This window comes from Candoia aspera, chromosome 1, assembly GCF_035149785.1.
Source record: "Candoia aspera isolate rCanAsp1 chromosome 1, rCanAsp1.hap2, whole genome shotgun sequence".
Classification (NCBI taxonomy): domain Eukaryota; kingdom Metazoa; phylum Chordata; class Lepidosauria; order Squamata; family Boidae; genus Candoia; species Candoia aspera.
Window position 1 is genome coordinate 257461032 of NC_086153.1, and position 18565 is coordinate 257479596.

General features: G+C 37.6%; 1 protein-coding gene across 2 annotated transcripts in view; it reads right to left on the reverse strand.

The window, feature by feature from the left end:
• The window catches only part of LUZP2 (leucine zipper protein 2), a 376168-nt gene that overhangs the window by 41894 nt on the left and 315709 nt on the right, over positions 1-18565 (reverse strand). For both annotated transcript variants that reach the window (XM_063293144.1, XM_063293139.1), the window contains 2 exons: positions 14239-14313; positions 13456-13620 (listed from right to left, as the gene is read on the reverse strand). In XM_063293144.1, coding sequence (XP_063149214.1) covers positions 13456-13620; positions 14239-14313 — 240 coding nt within the window. The remainder of the gene's footprint in view (positions 1-13455; positions 13621-14238; positions 14314-18565) is intronic.

Below are 18565 nucleotides of genomic sequence, written 5' to 3' on the forward strand. Positions count from 1 at the left end.
TAATAAATGTATCTATGTGTAGGATAAACACCTGCAGGACACAGACATAAATAAATGAACCATTTTAGCAAATTGAAATCACTGGATTCCTTTGGATACAAGTATCTATGGTTCCAAAGCCCTTATAAGAGTAGACCTGAGCATTTGAAGAAAACCTGCCCTAGTCTGAACCCCAATGATTAAGGTTTTGTTTGACAGTTGGAAATATTGGTGAAAGTGGTTGCAGAAACACTATTTATTCTGGTAGTCTCCTTATCTTCCTTGTTAAATTTAGTTTTAAGCCTCAGCAGTGGTGTCTGGGAGTGGGTGGGGAGGGAATAAAAATGAGCAGTTTGATGAAAGTAGTGTCTCATATGTGGAAGTTGTGAAATAGAATAGTTAGGTGCAAAATTTGTTCTTGGCTGAAAAAACTAAGGTTGATAGGAACATTTGGACCATTATGTTTGATTCAAGTCACTAAGTCAAATTTCAGAGTCACTTCTGACATGTTACTTCTTTGTTAATATTCTGTGATGTTATTGCTTGTATTGATTTTTCAGTTCAGCAATTTACTGAATTTTGATTTTAATTTTTGTCTCACTGCCCCCTTACCTTCCAATGGAAATGTAAACTATTAATATATCTCTATAAAAGTAAGGATTGAATATAGAAAAAATACAGAGCTGCTCAAACTGAAGTGGAGGCTGCATGTGATAAATTCTGCTGGAGTTTTGGGAGATGTTTCTACACTTGACAGCTTCATGGGCCTCCTTACAAGGGCCAGAAGATGTAGATGGGGCCAGCATTTCAAATAACTCTCCAACTGTCCTGTTCTATTGAACCCAAACTAGAAATACCAGCCATTGTCAGAAATAAATACTGAGGTTAAATGAACCACTTTTTCCCAGTGAGATAAACCTGCCCTTCTGTTACTCCCAATTAAAAAAAAATGATTTGTTTAAAAATGAACTTCTTGAGTGTTTCTATATAAAATAAATCCAGTTAAATAACAGGCAGAAGCTCATGAAAAATAAAATTATCATCATAAGTGCTGTCAGGGCTGGGATGCCAGGCAGCAGCGCTGCATTATTTTACATGACAGAATCTACAATATTAACACATTATCTCCATCACAACTGGGCAAACAATCCAGCAGAGGGTCATTGAACACAGTGAATTCTCCAAACGACTCGCAATTACAGAACACCTGTGTCAGTAATTTTATGCTAATCCAATGCAAAATGTAGTGGTTAGCATCAAGAATCTACATAATTTCTCCCTTATTACCTGTAGAGGGTTAGCTTATTGTTTGCAGATTTTGTGGCAGTTAGTAGACACAGTTTCAAGGTGATCTGAAAGGACATAGTGTTATTTTATACACTTGAGTATTAGTGCTCATTTCTTCAGCTTCTGCCTGTGAAGTTTGTACTGGGAAATAGGGTTGTGCAGGACTTTGGGCTTCATTCTGAATATGGGCTTAGGAGCATCTGGAGCATGTCTTTTGTTGGGATCACGAGGCAGCTGCAAAAGGAAACTGGGATCTCTCCAGTTCTCGCTTCCTCGTGTGCTCTGAAGCACCTTTTCTAAATTATTTTCCAAGCACTGTACAGCCCTACTACTCAAGAAAGCAGACCATGCTGGCATAAAAACAAGGACATTTTAATGGTAAATCTGGACATTCAACAGGAAATTCAACAGTTCCAGGAAGCGTATCACAAAAATATGCACTATAGTCACTGGGTATTAGCAGTTGCTAATATGGAACAGCAATATTTTGAGAAGACAACAGTGGTAAAATAATGGTTTCATTATGAGTAATTGTGGTGATTTTGAACATATAACTGACTGTTCCCACATCTACCAACAGCTGGGAATGATTGAGTAAAGCAACTAAATGACATTAGAGCTCCCTTGTCGTTATAGTTTCCCTTCATTTCCTCCAGTGTGCCCCTATTGCTCTATTTCGCAGTCAACTGGGAATCAAAATAGGGAGATCATGTCACCTGCAACAACAACAAAAAAGCACAGCTACATCTTCCCTTACCATATGCAATCATATTAGCATGCAAAAACTTTGAATTGAAAGGAACAAGGTTAACAGACTCCTTGATGACCTGCAAAGAAAATAAGTCTCATTTAACTTGCACTTGCTTCATTGTGCCTCTTTTATCCCTGCTGGATTCTGAAGGAGAGGCAAATACTTTTCTGTTGTGTAATTGCATTTTGTTAAAGGCAATTTAGCTAATGATTGAAGCATTTTCCTAACATCTGTGATGATACAATACAAAAAGGAAGGCTGGACTGAAAGAAATTTGCTCCATCAGTACTACAAACTCCAGCTTTACATATAGAGTACATTCAGTCCTTAATGAATGTTATCATTCACAAAGGAAAATGATGGCACACTGCCGGCCCAGATGTGGTGTAGAGAAGCTTCTGTTCAGAAGAGAGTGAGAAGTCTCAGGGTTGAAGACTTAGGAGGACTACTTCACTGGACTGGGGATTACTTTAGAACACTGTCTTACAGAAAAAAAGCCAGAATTATCCTAAAACACACTACCTTGCCCACCATGACTGGGGGTCAGGATATTATTGGTTTCTTTGTAGGAGTAACATATCAGTAACATTTGCCAGTTTGTATGTTTGGAAAAGGCAAGACACATAGCTTGGTTATATAATAATCATTTGTAGCTTTACTTTGTCTATTGCAGAGTAGCATACATGTTTTTTCCCTTCTTCCTTTTTAATTTAATACAATTATCCAGTAAAGGACATGGAGGGAGAAATAACGACTTGATCAAAATCATCTATGGAGCCTAGATCTTCATAATCTATATCCAATATTCTGTACTTTATACCACATTGGCTTAGCCCAAGATTGAGTTCTCAGTGCCATACTGTGGTGCTGATTCCTTGAGAGCTGAATTGTTTACTCAACCATAATACTTTCTCCTTCCATAGGTTTGTATGAAACAGTGAACACCTAGGTGTACATACATACATCATCACAATTATTTTTGGTTCTCTTCTATAACTGGAAGTAGTTCTATAGCCCCCAGTCTTGATGCCATACCTGAATATTCAAGGCCTAAGATTATAGTACTGATGCAGTCAGTCATCAGCCTGCTTTGGTATTTTATATAATACTGTCCAATTGACTCTCAGAATACCTAATAACAATGACTTGTTTACCCCATACAAAACAAAGAGAAATGTTCTGATTTGTCAGACAAATAGGGGCACGCTGGAGGAAATGAAGGGAGACCATAATGACAAGGGAGCTCTACTGTTATTTAGTTGCTTTACTCAATCATGTCAACATCTTTGATCTAAACTAATTGTTGGCATGCTACTGTTGTGTAGCCCTTTGATTTAAAAATTTGAGTGGACCAATGTATTTAACCTAATGCCTTTCTGACTGACTCCTTAATACGAATTGATCATTAAAGATTAAGGGTTTTTGTAACAATTGTGGCTCTTTTCTTAAATGGTGTGCATTCAGATAAACACATTCCTTGCAATAAAAAAGGTAAACTGTAAAATATCTTTACTTCTTGTCATACATTAGATACCTTTTTAACACCTATGGATACTAGTGTGCTCCACATTGCAATTGTTATAATAATTCCTCAGGATTCACTTTATAAATAAACAGATTTTTAGAAAGACTTAACTTTCAGGTGCCAAGCATATTTATGGGAGAGGAGAAGTTGTATATGGATGGGGGATAATTGTATTTCAGATCTATTCATTTCTGAGTAATTGTCTAAACATAAATCTCCTTACTTTTATTTTTTAATACTTAGGAAAGACACTGTATGAGAACTGGAGCCATTTTCTGACTCATTTTGCTAAATGCAATTTTCCAGAAGCAAATTATAATATGACTATTTGGATATTTGTAATTATATCAAAATGTTGCCTTTGCCACTAGCAATGTATGTGGTCCCCAGACTAAGAAATAACATACAGAAAAGAAAAGAAAAGAAAAGAAAAGAAAAGAAAAGAAAAAGAAGTAAAATATGGACTGCAGAAGAATTGCCAAAAGTGTTTTTTGTAATATTTTTCATTCTCCCTTTAAAGCTGGTTAGATGTGTCACCAAATATGTCAGCCAGTCTGATGATTTATTACACAACTCAAGAACTCCCTATTACCCTACTGACATTTGTGTCATTAAAGATATGCCCCTTTTCCCTTGTAATCTGATTTTCAGGGCTTTGTAAATCATCTCTGAATGTTCTTTCTCTCTCGCTCAGAAATCCAGAACAACAACAACAAAACATCCAGATGTATTTTGGTTGGTGGCTGTTACAAATTTCAAAGAGTACAGAAAATAATGTTATTGTACATGTATATAGCACACACCCCAGTAATGTAAGGGACTGCTTTTCAAAGGAACTGATATGCATTGTCTTTCCAAAAATGAAAGCTTTCAACATGTTATAATCAGGTTTTTGGATGCTAACCATGGTATTATATGAATTAATATAGTATCATGGCCAAAATTTGTGATAATACTGTTTGAATAATAACAATTTTATTATATATTTATTGCATTTAAAATGTGTTTGTCTGTAGAATCTGTGAGAAGGTATGCTATTAAATTTATGAACATATTTATTATGAAGGTTTTGCAACTGATTTGCAAAGTTCATGCTTTTCTTGACACTTCAGAATCTCACCTGTGTTCTCATTCATGCAAATGAATAGCTAGAAAAAATGAAGTGAGGAACTTGTGCAATATTCAAAAATAGAAAAGAAAGAAAATAATAACAGGGCTTCTTTTTTTCACTGAACAAAAGAGTGTTTCGATAAATACATAAATAAATAAATCTGTTGATTTCTGAAAATGGTGGGAGTTTCCTTACCACATTTCTAAAATAACAACAACAACAACAAATGTGTAAAAAATACACAAGCAAATCTGGGAGAAGGTTAAGAATAATAGCATATGGACCATTTCCCACAAAGAGTTGTTATAAGTTTTTAGTATTGACTATTGTCTATCAAGTGTCTATGCATCTACATCAAGCAATACAAGCCAGCATTCCAAGCAGACGTATTCTTACATCCAGAACTTAGATGAATGTGTATGTTCATCCAGAATACAAAAACATAACATAAAGCCATTAATGAATGGGCTTAAATGAAAACAGCCAAAAGACTACATAACCCCCCTTAGTATTGGGTGGGTGGGTTGAGTGTTAGTATTTTATCACAAGATAAAATATTTTTTTTGTAAAAAATACACTCAAATATGCTGGTCAAACACTGCAATAAAGTTTACCTACCTACCACTCAAATTGTTCAACAAAATGTTTCCCCACCCCCAGTGAATAAATGTATTTGAATTGTTTTTATTTTGGTAACAGCTACGATGATGTTGATAATAATAATAATAATAATAAAGCAATTAATCATAGGCTTATAAACATTCCTTCATACACTCTAGATTCTGTGTTAATAAGCAGCAGATAACTGAATCTTCCTTAAATACAGTCAGAAAATGATAATTCTATGATATCTACCTTTGCACCATTTGGAGTACAGCATGTACATTTTCATGAAATGTCTTAGGATGACAAATATTAACTATTCATCTTATAATTCGTCTAATTAATGTTAACAGGAAGACTTATTTAATCTTCCGGAGATAGTTTTCATTTATGTTTTATTTTTCATTATCTTCTTCATGGTAGCCTTTGAAGATCAGTTTTTGAAATAGTACACAACAAGGCTTCTTACCCTAGCTCTCCATTGATTATTAGAAAGTTTAAGGTTGTGTCTAAGACCTAAAAAGAGGGGTGTGTATGTCTGTGTGTATCCATTAAAAATTGTCAGGATTATAGTTCATATCTCTAAATTATTTCTTAAATACTGCAGGATAAAACTGAGGGACAATGTTTTCTGTATTTTTGTGTCGAAGAGTTCAATCCATTTCAGTTATAATGCATAGGTGTACAATCTGGAGTCAAGCTGTGAAAGTTGATTTGCTTCATGAAAGGAAGATATTTCATATTCATTTCTAACAAATGTTCCTAAATCATATCTCTGCCGAGAGAAATAAGAGTCATTTACCATAAGTCACCCTACCTATTTTGATGTCCCTTTGTGTTAGAAAATTACTTTGGAACATAAGTTTATTTATTGATTTGATTTCTAAGGCTGCCTTATTCAACAATGTTTTTAATTTGTATACTAGTTAAAAACAACTGCAGGATCAAAAGCCAAAACACAAAAAAGAAAAGAAATATAATGGGGGAACAAATATACACCATAGCAAACCAACATAGTACAATCTAGATGAACACCCCACCCCCACCAGTATACCCCAGAACTTGAGGAAAAAACCAAGGTTTCAAGGCTTGTTTAAAGAACTGAAGGATTTATGCAGTTTGAATCCATGGGTGTTGTTACAGAAAGGCTTTTGAAGTGCTAACCAGCTTCTTGAATTGCACCCAGAACCTCACTGGTAGCCAGTGCAGCTGATGTAGCAGAGGTGTTACATGGGCATAACGAGGTGTGCCCACAACTGCTTCTACCACTGCATTCCAGACCAGCTGTAGCTCTTAGTGGCCTTCAAGGGCATCCTCATGTATAGCACCTTGCAGTAGTCCACATGTGAGGTGACTAGTGCCTGAGTGACTATGAGAAGGAACCTTTGATCAAGGAAAGAGTACATTTGGCACACTAGATGAATCCGTGCAAAGGCCTTCTTGGCCACAGCTGCCACCTGGTCTACTTTTTTTTCTTTTCTTCCTGCAACCAGAAGAAACTTTCAGTATAAAGGAATCTTTGATCCACAGACAGTACTATAATAGACCTTATGTGGACCTTTTAAGATGCTTTATTAAACTACTGATCCTACTTGAAACAAAGATGATAAAACTATAGGAAGACTTTCAGAAATCACAACACAACCTGCTTATAAGTCTTGCTGCATCATTGCTTATAAAGTAACTGGATAATGAATGGTTAATTTGAAGTTGCCAGACACTGAGCTGAAGTGATTTACCTGAGTATCTTGATGTAAATGAAGGAAAATTTCCCATTCAATGACCCAGTACTGAAGGCAGCAGTTATGTTTGATCCTGTGGGGAAAGAAAATCTGAGCTACTTATTGATAGAGACTCTTCTGGAACAATTTCCTCCTATGTTACACAGAGCAAATAAAATTATTTGATATTCATGTGGTAAAAGAGTTTCATATGTTTACTTGTCAGGTGCTTTAAGAAAGTAAATGCTGATCAATTTTGGCATTAGCTATCGTGACTGCAAGATCCAGCTGCTGGGCAATCACTGTTTCCAGTAATTTCTCCTTTTGTGAAATATGTGTTATTCATTCCATGCAGTAATGCTTTTTTGTGAAAGAACTTCCAGCATAATTAGAAAAAAAACACAATTGATTCAAGGAGCTCCTTAGGGAAATCAAAGAATGACATGTTGCAGCTAAACTGTATGTAGAATTCACAAATATTTGAAACAGTCTTTGTGTTGACATCCAAAAACTATTTTGAAACAATACAACTGTACTGAATGGCTACTAAATTAATCTAATCCACACAGCAAAATCTGATTCATATAGAATCTCGCAGAAAAAGAAGGAAGCTTCTTAAAAGTTAAGGGAGACTGGTCAGCAACAAGTTCTGCTTCAGCCCCATTAGTCCTCATTCAATCCTTGACGTATTTATTTGTTTGGACTTAGGACAGATTTCTCCCATAGGCCAATCCCCGACTGAGCCTCAGATGTAGCCTAATTCTGTGGAATCTCTCTCTTTCGAGCTTAAGAGACAGAAGGTATGATTGGGGCAGGAAGGAGCAAAACACGTTGCATGTTGTACAATTCACAGGTCTTTGAGAGAAATATGTCCCTGTTTTTGATCCTGACTTGTTGGCAGATGTGTACTTGTCTGCTTTATATTTATTATAAACAGAAAAGAAAAAAAAAAGGAGGCAGCAACTCTAATTCAGCAAAACAAACTGCAAAAAACTCAAGGGGCTCTGCTGGAGGCAGATGGGTAAATTCTCAGATTTGCTTTGAGGTTGTTGTTTTTTTTTGTTTCAGTTTTGTTTTGTTTATAAATACAGCAAAGATAAACGATATATATTCTGTGTAAATTCACAGAATTTTGGCCCATTGTTACTAAGACAGGCTTCAGAGGTGTTCCCCAGTATGCATTCAGAGGTGATGAGTGCTCTTACAAATCTATCATCCATTCATCGATCCATCTATCATCTATCATCTATCTATCATCTATCTCTATCATCCATCCATCCATCCATTCATCCATCTATATCTCTGGACAATATCCTGCCAAAAGCTTGACTCTGAAATGAGTCTCACATATCTCTACAGGGACAAAATGAATCTTAAAAGCAATGCCTTGTCATGAATGGTACAACTATTAGATGTGACAAACAAGCTCATAACAAACAAGATATTTCTGGGTCCTTACTGACAGAGTGTCATAGCAACAGCTTGGAATTATTGTCTAAGAGAAATATATTTTTAGAAAAAAAGAGATTCTGACATGTTTCACTAAGAGAGGTTATATGGAAGTAAAAAATTATACCCATTAGGAGAGCTTGAGATTTGTATTTTATGGGAAGTAATTCCTCCCCCCCTTAATTAAATTTATATTGTCTTTTCTTTTCTTTAGAGTACAATGTTTTGTGCAAAAGGTCAAAACCTGAATTTAAATTAGGATATTATGATAAATGAAATGATCAGCAGCAGTTCTATTTTTAGCAAACAAAAATGATGTATTTGAAAAATAAATTCTAATTTGGCTTTTCCTCAAGAAAACAAACAAACAAACAAAGAAGATTATTGCCAGAACTGCCAAAGGTAATGACAGTACAGCAGATCAATTGTTCAGCCGTAATGAGGACTGAACTGAGTCTATGTTCCTACACTGACCTTATAGATTAGTGATTAGTGGTACTGTTTTAATGACTTTTTTCCTGCATTATTCTCATTCAGTTGCTTGCTATGTTCCCCCCCACCCCCCAGAAAAGAAGACAACACTACAACAGTACCACCTCTCATTTCCCATATTTTAATTATATCCCAAAGACATAAGGGAGCTCCTTCTCTGGGGGGTTTTCAGATCAGAAAAGTGGTATAAACAGAGGAGTTTCAGAAGGATGGAGAAACATGTAGCAGAAAAGCAACAACGCTCTCCACCACTTCACAACAATAAGAAGGTTCACAACTACCACCAAAATAAATTCTAAAATGATTCTTTTTTCTCCTCCCCCCCGGGTTGCATTTTTAGTTTGTGTGGGGTTGTCTCTTTTCTCTTTTTTTCTTTTTTAAGTTTAAAGACTTTTTTTTTAATTGTGTATGCAATAAATAAATAAATATTGTGAAACACTCTGAGAACAAGGTAAAATATCCTTTTCCAAAGGAGGGGGGAAAAAAAGAACTTTGCAGGAAATGTCCGTGTGCATATTGGAGAAATGCACTAAATGCTAAAAGAACAGATTCCCTTAAGACAAAAACAGCACTTCTGCTTTTCAATTCCTGTGCTTGCCATCATTAAAAGATATTGATTTCTTTAATTAAAAAAAACAGGCTTGTCATGAACATTTAACCAAGTTAAATATAAAGCAAATGTGTACCTTTTACATAGTTACTCCTGCCATTTTGACCACTTGCTCCAGGCTCCTATCTGTGTTGTTGGTATGTAATGTTCACTAAAATGAATGGAACTAGTATGGTCCTTTGTGACAAATGGCCATTACTGACCTAGTCAGTCAAATTCTTTTGCAAGAAACAGTGCGTGTTTGGAATTGAACTCAGAGAAATTTCATAATGTTGATGATGACACAAAGAAATAATAGTTCTCTGTTCTTCCTCAGCAAAGAACTTGTTAGGTAAATCAGCCTGGAAATAGAGATATGAAGGCTTATTGTCCATTATGTTATTTTTCTAATCTCCTTATTTCTTATGCATTCTTTCAGTAGAAAACCACATAACCCCTGCAATATCGCTCAAGGTAGGTACAGTCATGGAAACATACTTTCCAGACTACAAAATTTATGACACTGAGAAAAGCCCATAATGTATAAACTGGATGAATAATTCCTTGGAATGATGCTATCTGCAAGGCAAGGCAATCTGTGAAGGTTAAGCTGCTGCTTATCAAAAGTAGCAAAATTCACAAGCATTGCACTTATAATGGTCCCTCTCATATTTTTAAAAGTACACCTATTGACTCATTTTTAGAAAAAAAGCAAACAAACCCAAATAGGCTAAACTGAAGGAACAGAACAGCTCTTTATATATCTGGAGTTATTTAGCTTTTTAAAAAAAAAGATGACAAAGTTCCAACCTGATCTTATGAAAAAAATTCAATAATATAATTTGGTTGTGATGAGTATAATTCAGACCTGGATCATTACCCACTAAGAACTAGTACCACAATAGCAGATGTCAAGAATTGTAAGTATGAGTAACATACAGATACAATACAATAATAAAATGTCTATGAACAAAGAAGCAAGTTCATGTCCCATTATTTTCCCAGATACATTCATGACATGGCCCCATTGTCAGCAATATCTCCCAAGCAATCATATTTCTCAGTGATAGGTATTGAATGAACATGGACAGCATAATGTATTACAATCTACTTATTGATGACTCTGATCCCTGGAGAGAGAATCTACAATGGTGTTTCAGAAATGTTGCCTAAGGAGACATTTTGAAATGAATCTAGGAGACATTGCTGAGGTGAGACACTGTTTAAAAAAAAAATCCAAGGAAAGCTAATTTCTGGGGTGGTGGGGTGGGAAAGCTAGATTTTTAGTTAGTTTTCTAAACAGCTTTAGACACAAATTGAATTCAGACAAACCAAATCTGAAAGTTCTTAAAGTGAACAGTATAGGTTTTTCACATTAAAACTTGGTAACTTAATTGCAAATTGTTCTTATAGTTTAGCCTTAGATCCCGTATGATCAATCTATATTAACAGATACATAGATATATTTTAGGCATCTGACAGACAAGTGCTTTTACTTTTTCAATATTGTATGCACTATTGACTCCTAAAGCTTCTTGCTGTTTGCCAAACACATATATGTTGTAAACATTTACATTTTCAAAACTGTGTAGTGTAGGACTATTAGGAAAAATGTAGGAGCTGCCTGAGGTAGATAATAATATTAATAATAACAATAGTAATAATAAGAAGTATAACAGTAGTAATAGTACTTTTATTGCTGCTGTTTCTGCTGCAGCATATTGATTCTAGGAATAATTGAAATATATAAGCTTGTCTAGTCAATGGTCAAATAACATTCCCTTAAGTACATTATATACAAAATGAGATGGAAGACTGAAGTTAATATTTTCTGTTTTGCCATAGGAACAGCCTTGAATCTTTAACAGCCAATAACCTCTGCATTACTGATTAGGAAACTTGTAATTAAATATATTCTGCCCAATTTACATGAGAAGTTATTTGGGGCAATTCACTTCTATCTCTGATTGACTGATTAAAAGAGGTGACTTGTGCATGTATCGTGTCTGTATACAGTGTGTGTGTGTGTGTGTGTGTGTGTGTATCACCAATTCTAAAATCCACAATTACAGAACCATTAAACAAAATTCACCACAAAACATAAAAACAAGGTAAAAATGACAAAAAAGTCATATGATAAAAAGTCAAAAATGATAAAAGTAATTGGTGCCAACTCAGTCTGATGAAGGCAGTATGAACTTTGAAAAGCCTTGGAGAAGAATTCCGTTTTACTTGCCTTAAGGAATGATGCTTGATGAGGTGGAAATCAGACCTTCAGGCACAGGCTGTTCCATAAACAGGGGCCTGCTCTGGACAAGCTTTGCCCCATGGCCCCCCAGTCATCTTCAGTATGTACAAGATCCCATCCCCAACTGAGATTAGTACATTGGATGGGGAAATTCTACCAAGAGGCAGTAGCCTTGAAGATATCCCGAAAACTAAGTTTTATTGGGCTTTAGAGGTTAAAACCAGCACTTTGAAACTGGTTAGCATAGGTGTTACATATACTATTGCATTGCCTTACATGTGCATTGCCTAACTGGACAGTACGAAAGCATGACTAATTGTTGTCATGGCCTTCTACTTCAAGTAAGTCCACAACTGCTGCATCAGCTAAAGCTGAACAAAAGCTCCTTGTCCTGCACCCAACACCTGCAAATCCAGCAGTAGCTGTGCGTCCAGGAGGACTCCCAAGCTGTGGACCAAGGGAACCTCCCACAACTGACTTCTCCTACCCCTCTGTCACCAACCAGTGCTTATCCCCTCAGGAAAGAGCAAACTCACTGTAAAGCAGTGCCCCGTCCTCAAGAGGTTGGTATCAAACACCACTGGGAAATATGTATGACTTAGGGCAACAAACAGAAGTGTATGGAAGTGTGGATAAATCATTCTGGAATAATCTGATTGTTGTCATAACTTTTGTTGGACTACAGATGTACACGAAGAATCAGAGTGAACAAAGTGAGTTTGCAGATAGAAAACAGCTCTAAAAGTGCTTATACATCATGGCTGAAGCATACTGGGTAGCATAAAATTATCGGTTGTGACACAGCAATCACAGTTATTCTAGTTTTGGAACCATATCCAGATATAGCACAATACCATGTATGGCATTTCACTACCCTTATATTAGAAGAGCATTTGAAGTGACTGCCAGTTTCTGCAGTGCTGTACAGTAAAAGGACATACTCTGTGTGCAAGCCAGAAAAAAATTACAACAAAGCCCTATGGACAGTAATATAACAGAATTGTGTCATGGCCAACATGTCCCATTCACTTTAACTGCAACCAGATGACAGCTGACCTTTTTGTGGGTTATACTTTTATCAATAAGCACAATGAATACGATCTGAATTTATAGATATGACCTTGCCTGGACTCAGAACTTAAGCAGGGGAGAGCCTAGTGAATACTTGAATGGGTATTTCCCTGGCTGAGACTCTCAGGGCAGTAGCCTAGTCTGGGAAGGAAGGAAGGAAGGAAGGAAGGAAGGAAGGAAGGAAGGAAGGAAGGAAGGAAGGAAGGAAGGAAGGAAGGAAGGAAGGAAGGAAGGAAGGAAGGAAGGAAGGAAGGAAGAAACTGGAAGAATGCATTGGCAAACCATTTCGGTAGTATTGCAACAAAACAGCATGGATGTTTTGTTGTAGGAGATCACAGGAAGCGAGATTAACCACAAGAAACTTTATGTATCAATGAATGGAATAGTAGAGAATTCATTATTTACTGCCGTAGTACTTTCCTATAAACTGGCAAATGAGATCAATATAGCAGACAATAAATACCCCAAATCTGACTTAAACAAAAAAAGAAAAAAAGCCTCAATGACAAAGATAGTCTTAGCACTGCCTTTAAAATCTCTCCTGTTTCAATGGCTTTAAAAGTCTTAGTTCTACTTTGATAGAATTTGGGGACAAACTTACATTAAAAAACAAAGGAAAAGCAAGATACCTTGGTGTTTGTCACTTGAAATGGAGCTTTTGAACCATTTGTAAAAAAAGATGTCTGTCTCTCGACTGGTCTTGAAGGGATTATATTGGCAGTAGGGGACTGATTATGCAAAACGGATGACAAGCACAGTTGTACGGTCTCTTTCAGAGCTTTCAGCTGTGACTCCTGAGGGGAAAAAAGTCACTAGATTATAAGGAATAATTTATTCAGCTTTTAAAAGCCCTAATTTCTACCAAACCAACATTACCAAATAAACCATCAGATACATAGATACAGTGTATCTAAGGAAAATGAAGACCTGCCAGAGTAGATAAAAATATCTAGTTCCTCAGCCAGGGACCATCCCTGGGCAGGGAAGGGCAGTTGAATGAGAACTGTTGCCAATTAATGTCAACAACGTTGGAATAGATGGACCAATAGTCTGACAAAATGGATGGAGTAACTCACCACCTGAGCCATAATGTGGTTAGTTTGCTTTTGGCTTAGCATGAAGTGTGAAGTCAACTCATGTGGTTTGAAACTGTCACCCACAATTTACAGTTTAGTATTCCCTGTGAATCAGTTCATGGTGTCTTCTTCAATAAAGCATAGTTAAAACAAATTATGGCTTAGTGGGATGTCTGGACTCGACATGGTAGCTTTCACCTTCCAAAACAAACATTCATTACCTATAAAATCAGAAGTGATGGCTACGTTTTTACAAGAACAAGATTTTTTTGTTTCAAATTAGGGTGCCTGAAAGCTGCCTATTAAGAGAGCTCAAGGATATGCTTGAGTACTTACTTTGTCAAGAGCTGCTTTTTCCAATTCTTCCCTTGCAATTGCTAGCTTTTGTTCCAAGTCTGTAAGCTGCTGTGCCTGTGGGAAATTTAAAAACAAATTAGCTAGGATAAATTATAAACCCATTTTTCACCCATTAAACTCATCTAACATATCTGGAAGAACAATAAGGTAACTAAAATAGATCAAATGTTGGAAAAAAAGTCTTGATAATATAATAGTTTCTTTAGGGAGTATCAGTGAGTGTGGAGGAAAGACATAAAAAAGGAAGAGTTTAACATCCCTTTCTGATGACTATTTTATTATCAGCTTCAAGGGACCAGAAAATATCCCATATTGTGTTTAAATATTTAGAAATTTCATTAAAACACATATGGTAACGCTTGGATCATTGGAAAACATTTTATTCTTAGGGAAGAATTACAATTTGCATACATGTGAAAAGTCAACTTTTCTCCTTTCTTTTTCTTAAATGAAAGGTCCACCTGTAAAAAGAACAGAAAAGTCCTACGGAAAAGTATTTGCTTAACTTTTTAAACCATAAACTGGGTCAGTGTCCCAAAGCTGCCCTGATTCCCCTATTTTATTCTTGTCCATCTATTGGAATCTTGCAGGGAGAAAACCAATTAGGAGTCATAATTAGAAAAGGAAAAATGAATAATTCCCATGGTTTTTTCTGTCCCTGATTCCCCTTCCCAGATTTGTAAGAGGGATGCTAATTATTTCACAACCTTTTTCATTCACCCCATAAGTTTTGATATTGGCTAACAGATAGATAGCAACTTCATTGTGTATAATCAGCTGCTTTGCGTAGTTGTCTTTTTCCTTGTTTTATACTTTATAAAAATTCTGACTGTCCTCTGAGCATGAGGCAACTGCTATTTGAGTTGGCCAGCCATTTTATAAAAGATTTATGGGAACACATCGTGATTTCAATTGTGGCAAATCTGCCCATTGGGGAAAAGCTATCTTTCATTACAGTATCACATTCTGGGCATGGATATTGACACAATATTACTGAGTATGGAATATCATTGCTTGTGATTGGACATGCCAAAAATTCCTAATGATATAGGAGACAACCTATGGCACCTTCTGTCATTTATTACAACATAACTTTATCATCATTAATCAACCAACCTCTAATGCACCAATATAGCTCTTCCTCATAGTGGTAAATGGAACATTGTTCCTTATTTGAGCTTGGAGACATTGAGACTAGGAGCTTATGCTTTGCAATTGGTTAACTATTACTCCAGCAACAAGAACATCTACAGTCATCTGGGTCATCTACAGTCCATCCATGTTTAACTACCATATCTGACAGAGAACCTGGGTACTATTTTTTTAAATAAATACAACTACCACAGTGATTTATAGATAATTGCCTTTTTACAAAAAATTAAATAGTTTTATGGTTATGTCCAATGTTTATGTAAAAGAAGTGGGAAAAGGATAGTGGACCAGATGGTTATGTTGGCTATAAGAAATTTTTATGCAGCATTGGACATTTTTAGCATATGAATTGCTTTGCAAGGTTTTATCTCACAAGTCATAAAGGACATTGCATTTAGGGCTCTTGGCTAAACATTGCCAAACAAGCAATTACTAGAGTGTGTTGTTAATTTTTCCCAAAGATGCCACCATCCAGATGTCTGACTTTCATACTTCCTTTATAAAATTATAGGAAGAGACAATTTCATCCTTTACATTTTAATGTGTTGTTATGGTAAGCTGGTGAATAGAAGAAAATGCTAGAATGGCATACCTTCTACCCCAAATTAACAAAAAAAACAAAAACACAGTTCAGAGCAAAAGCAATATAAAAATCATTTGGAATCCTTCTACAGATATGGAAAGTAAATTAGGACAGTTAAGAGAAAAGTTAGATTTTGGGGGGTAGTGCAAAACTTTTAAAGGATGCTTCACTTAATGGACGTTTGTGCAGAGCACCTCTTGAAAGCTGCTTTGTAAAGCAGTATGATTCCCTGGCCAGTTCTAAAAACAAAGTGATGTTAATGGTTTCCTTCATGTTGAGTCACTCTGAGCCTCTCATCCAGTATTTCTAGCAACCAGAGAACTAGACAGGAAGCTTGAGATGTAAAGTGCCTTATTGAGGAGAATCATGTCACATCCTTGCCTCAACAAGGGGAATTTCATTGCATCTATGGCACCTAGGGCCCTTGTTGGGCAAAACTCGGCTGTCTGGTACAGGCCTGGGGACCTAGGACTGAAGGGATAGCAGTGAGAGTAATTTGATGGTGGAATCAGTTATCCCAAAAGATAGAGGGATCCCTTCACTGGATGTGTTTAAATGATGGCTAGATGTTCATCTTTCAGAAATGTTTTCCTTTGGATTCCTGACCAAGCGGTTGCACTCAATGACCTAAATAGTTTCTTTAAACTCTATGAACTATGCAGTGTTGGCCATTTAGGCAATCAGCAAGACTACAGGGATTTAGACCATATATGTTTGGATTTTTAACAGCCAAAGGGCTGGTGTCATGTTCACTGTTTCAATGTTCCTGGTACATCGTAACGTTTCGCATGTCATTTCCCTGATGCGTGCTTGATCTAGGGAGGGAGGAGGATTCCACTTCGGGGAGTTGTTATCTGTTGGCTGCTGGTTTGGAATGTGTTTGGGTTATCTCATGTGTTCAAGGTTGCTTTCTCAGGATCAGTGGAAAATGGTTACCAGCACCTGGGGGGGGCGGAGTTTGCTACGGCCAGGCAAGGGGAGGGATTACGTTTCTAGCTGAGGGTTTTTAGTTTGTATTTGGCGCACTTTTCTTCATTCTCAGCTTTCTCTGTATTTGCATACTATTCTTTTAATAAACCAGATATCATTAAGTACCTGCTTGTGAGTCTGAGTATATCAGGATAGGCAATCATTACATAAAGCTGAGAATCTTAAAACTTTACCGCTAACATCCTTCCAGAGTATCTGTGAGGAAATAAAGTTAGCGATGACTGAGCCTACTCCTTACTCGGGGGAAAGTGAAGAATCAAGTGTGGGGGAACCGGATTACACAGTAAAGAAAAGGGACAGGACCCCCACTCCGGAATCGGAGGACCTATCGGAGACCTCGGGTTCCAGCCCAGCGAAAGGAAAAGCTGTAAAATCCAAAGTGGTTAAGAAAGCAGAAGAATCGCCGGCTGGTCGGATGACGTGGGGTGAGGAACAGGGAACCCTACCAGGAACGTCTAAGACATCTGGGAAGCAGAGGTATCCGCTGTCCCCGAATGTAGTCAGGGTTGATAAGACAGGGTTGGAGGACTCCGAGGCCCCTGAGAAATCACAAGGGTGGGAAGCCAGGATACAGTCCCTAGAAGACATGATGGCAAAGATGTCATTGGCGTGGTGTGGCCAGGACAGAGGGGGAAGGGAACATCACGACAGATGGTTGGCCCCATCTATCTCCCCCTCCCCCCCTGAGCATGAGGAAGAAGGACCGGAGGAGGCATCGGGCGGGATCACCATCGCGCAGTCCCAGACGTTCGTCCCCATCACCCCCCCGGTGTTTGGAAGACAGAGGAAGGGGGAAAAGTAAGGATGAAAAGAAAAATCCCAAAGCCAGGGTTTCGAATTCCCCCCCCCCCCGAGAGGAAAGATCCCTAGTGGCCAGGAGAAGGGCTGGGCAGAAAGAGAGGAAGAGGAGCCCACAGGGGGCAAGATACAGGGATTTCACGGTCAAGTTTGATGGGGATCCTACGAAGCTGTCATTCTTCCTGACCAATGCTAAAAGCTATATGGAGGAGTTTGGGAGGCTGTTTCCTTCGGAAAGTGCTAAGATAAATGCTGTGGCCACCAAACTGAAGGGGAGGGCAGCTGATTGGTTTGTCCAATTAACCGAGATGGAGGCCCTGGAGTTGGAAGATTTCGAAGACTTTCTGTGGGCGCTCAAGTTGCATTTTGCTGACCCGTTAGCTAAGGAGAAAGCCAAGGTGGCTCTGAGGGAACTGATCCAAGGATCACGGTCTGTTGCAGATTACGCCCTAGAATTCCAAGCCTTAGCTGCAAAGGTGGACGATTGGTCACAAACGACCTTAATAGAAATGTTTAAAGATGGACTGAGACCTGAGGTGCTGAGGTGGTCGTTGGGAAGAGCAGTTCCTATTACCCTATATGACTGGATTCAACTGGGGGGGAACGTTGAACAAGCCCACGCTAAGTTTGCAGAAAGCAGGAAGGGTCCTAAGCAAATGGCTATGATGAGAGCGGCCAAGCCACTGGGCACCACCAGCAGAACGGGGCGCACGGCCTGGCAGGAGGAGAAGGAGAGCCGTTTTGCAAAAGGACAATGCCTCCGATGTGGGAAGGAAGGGCACC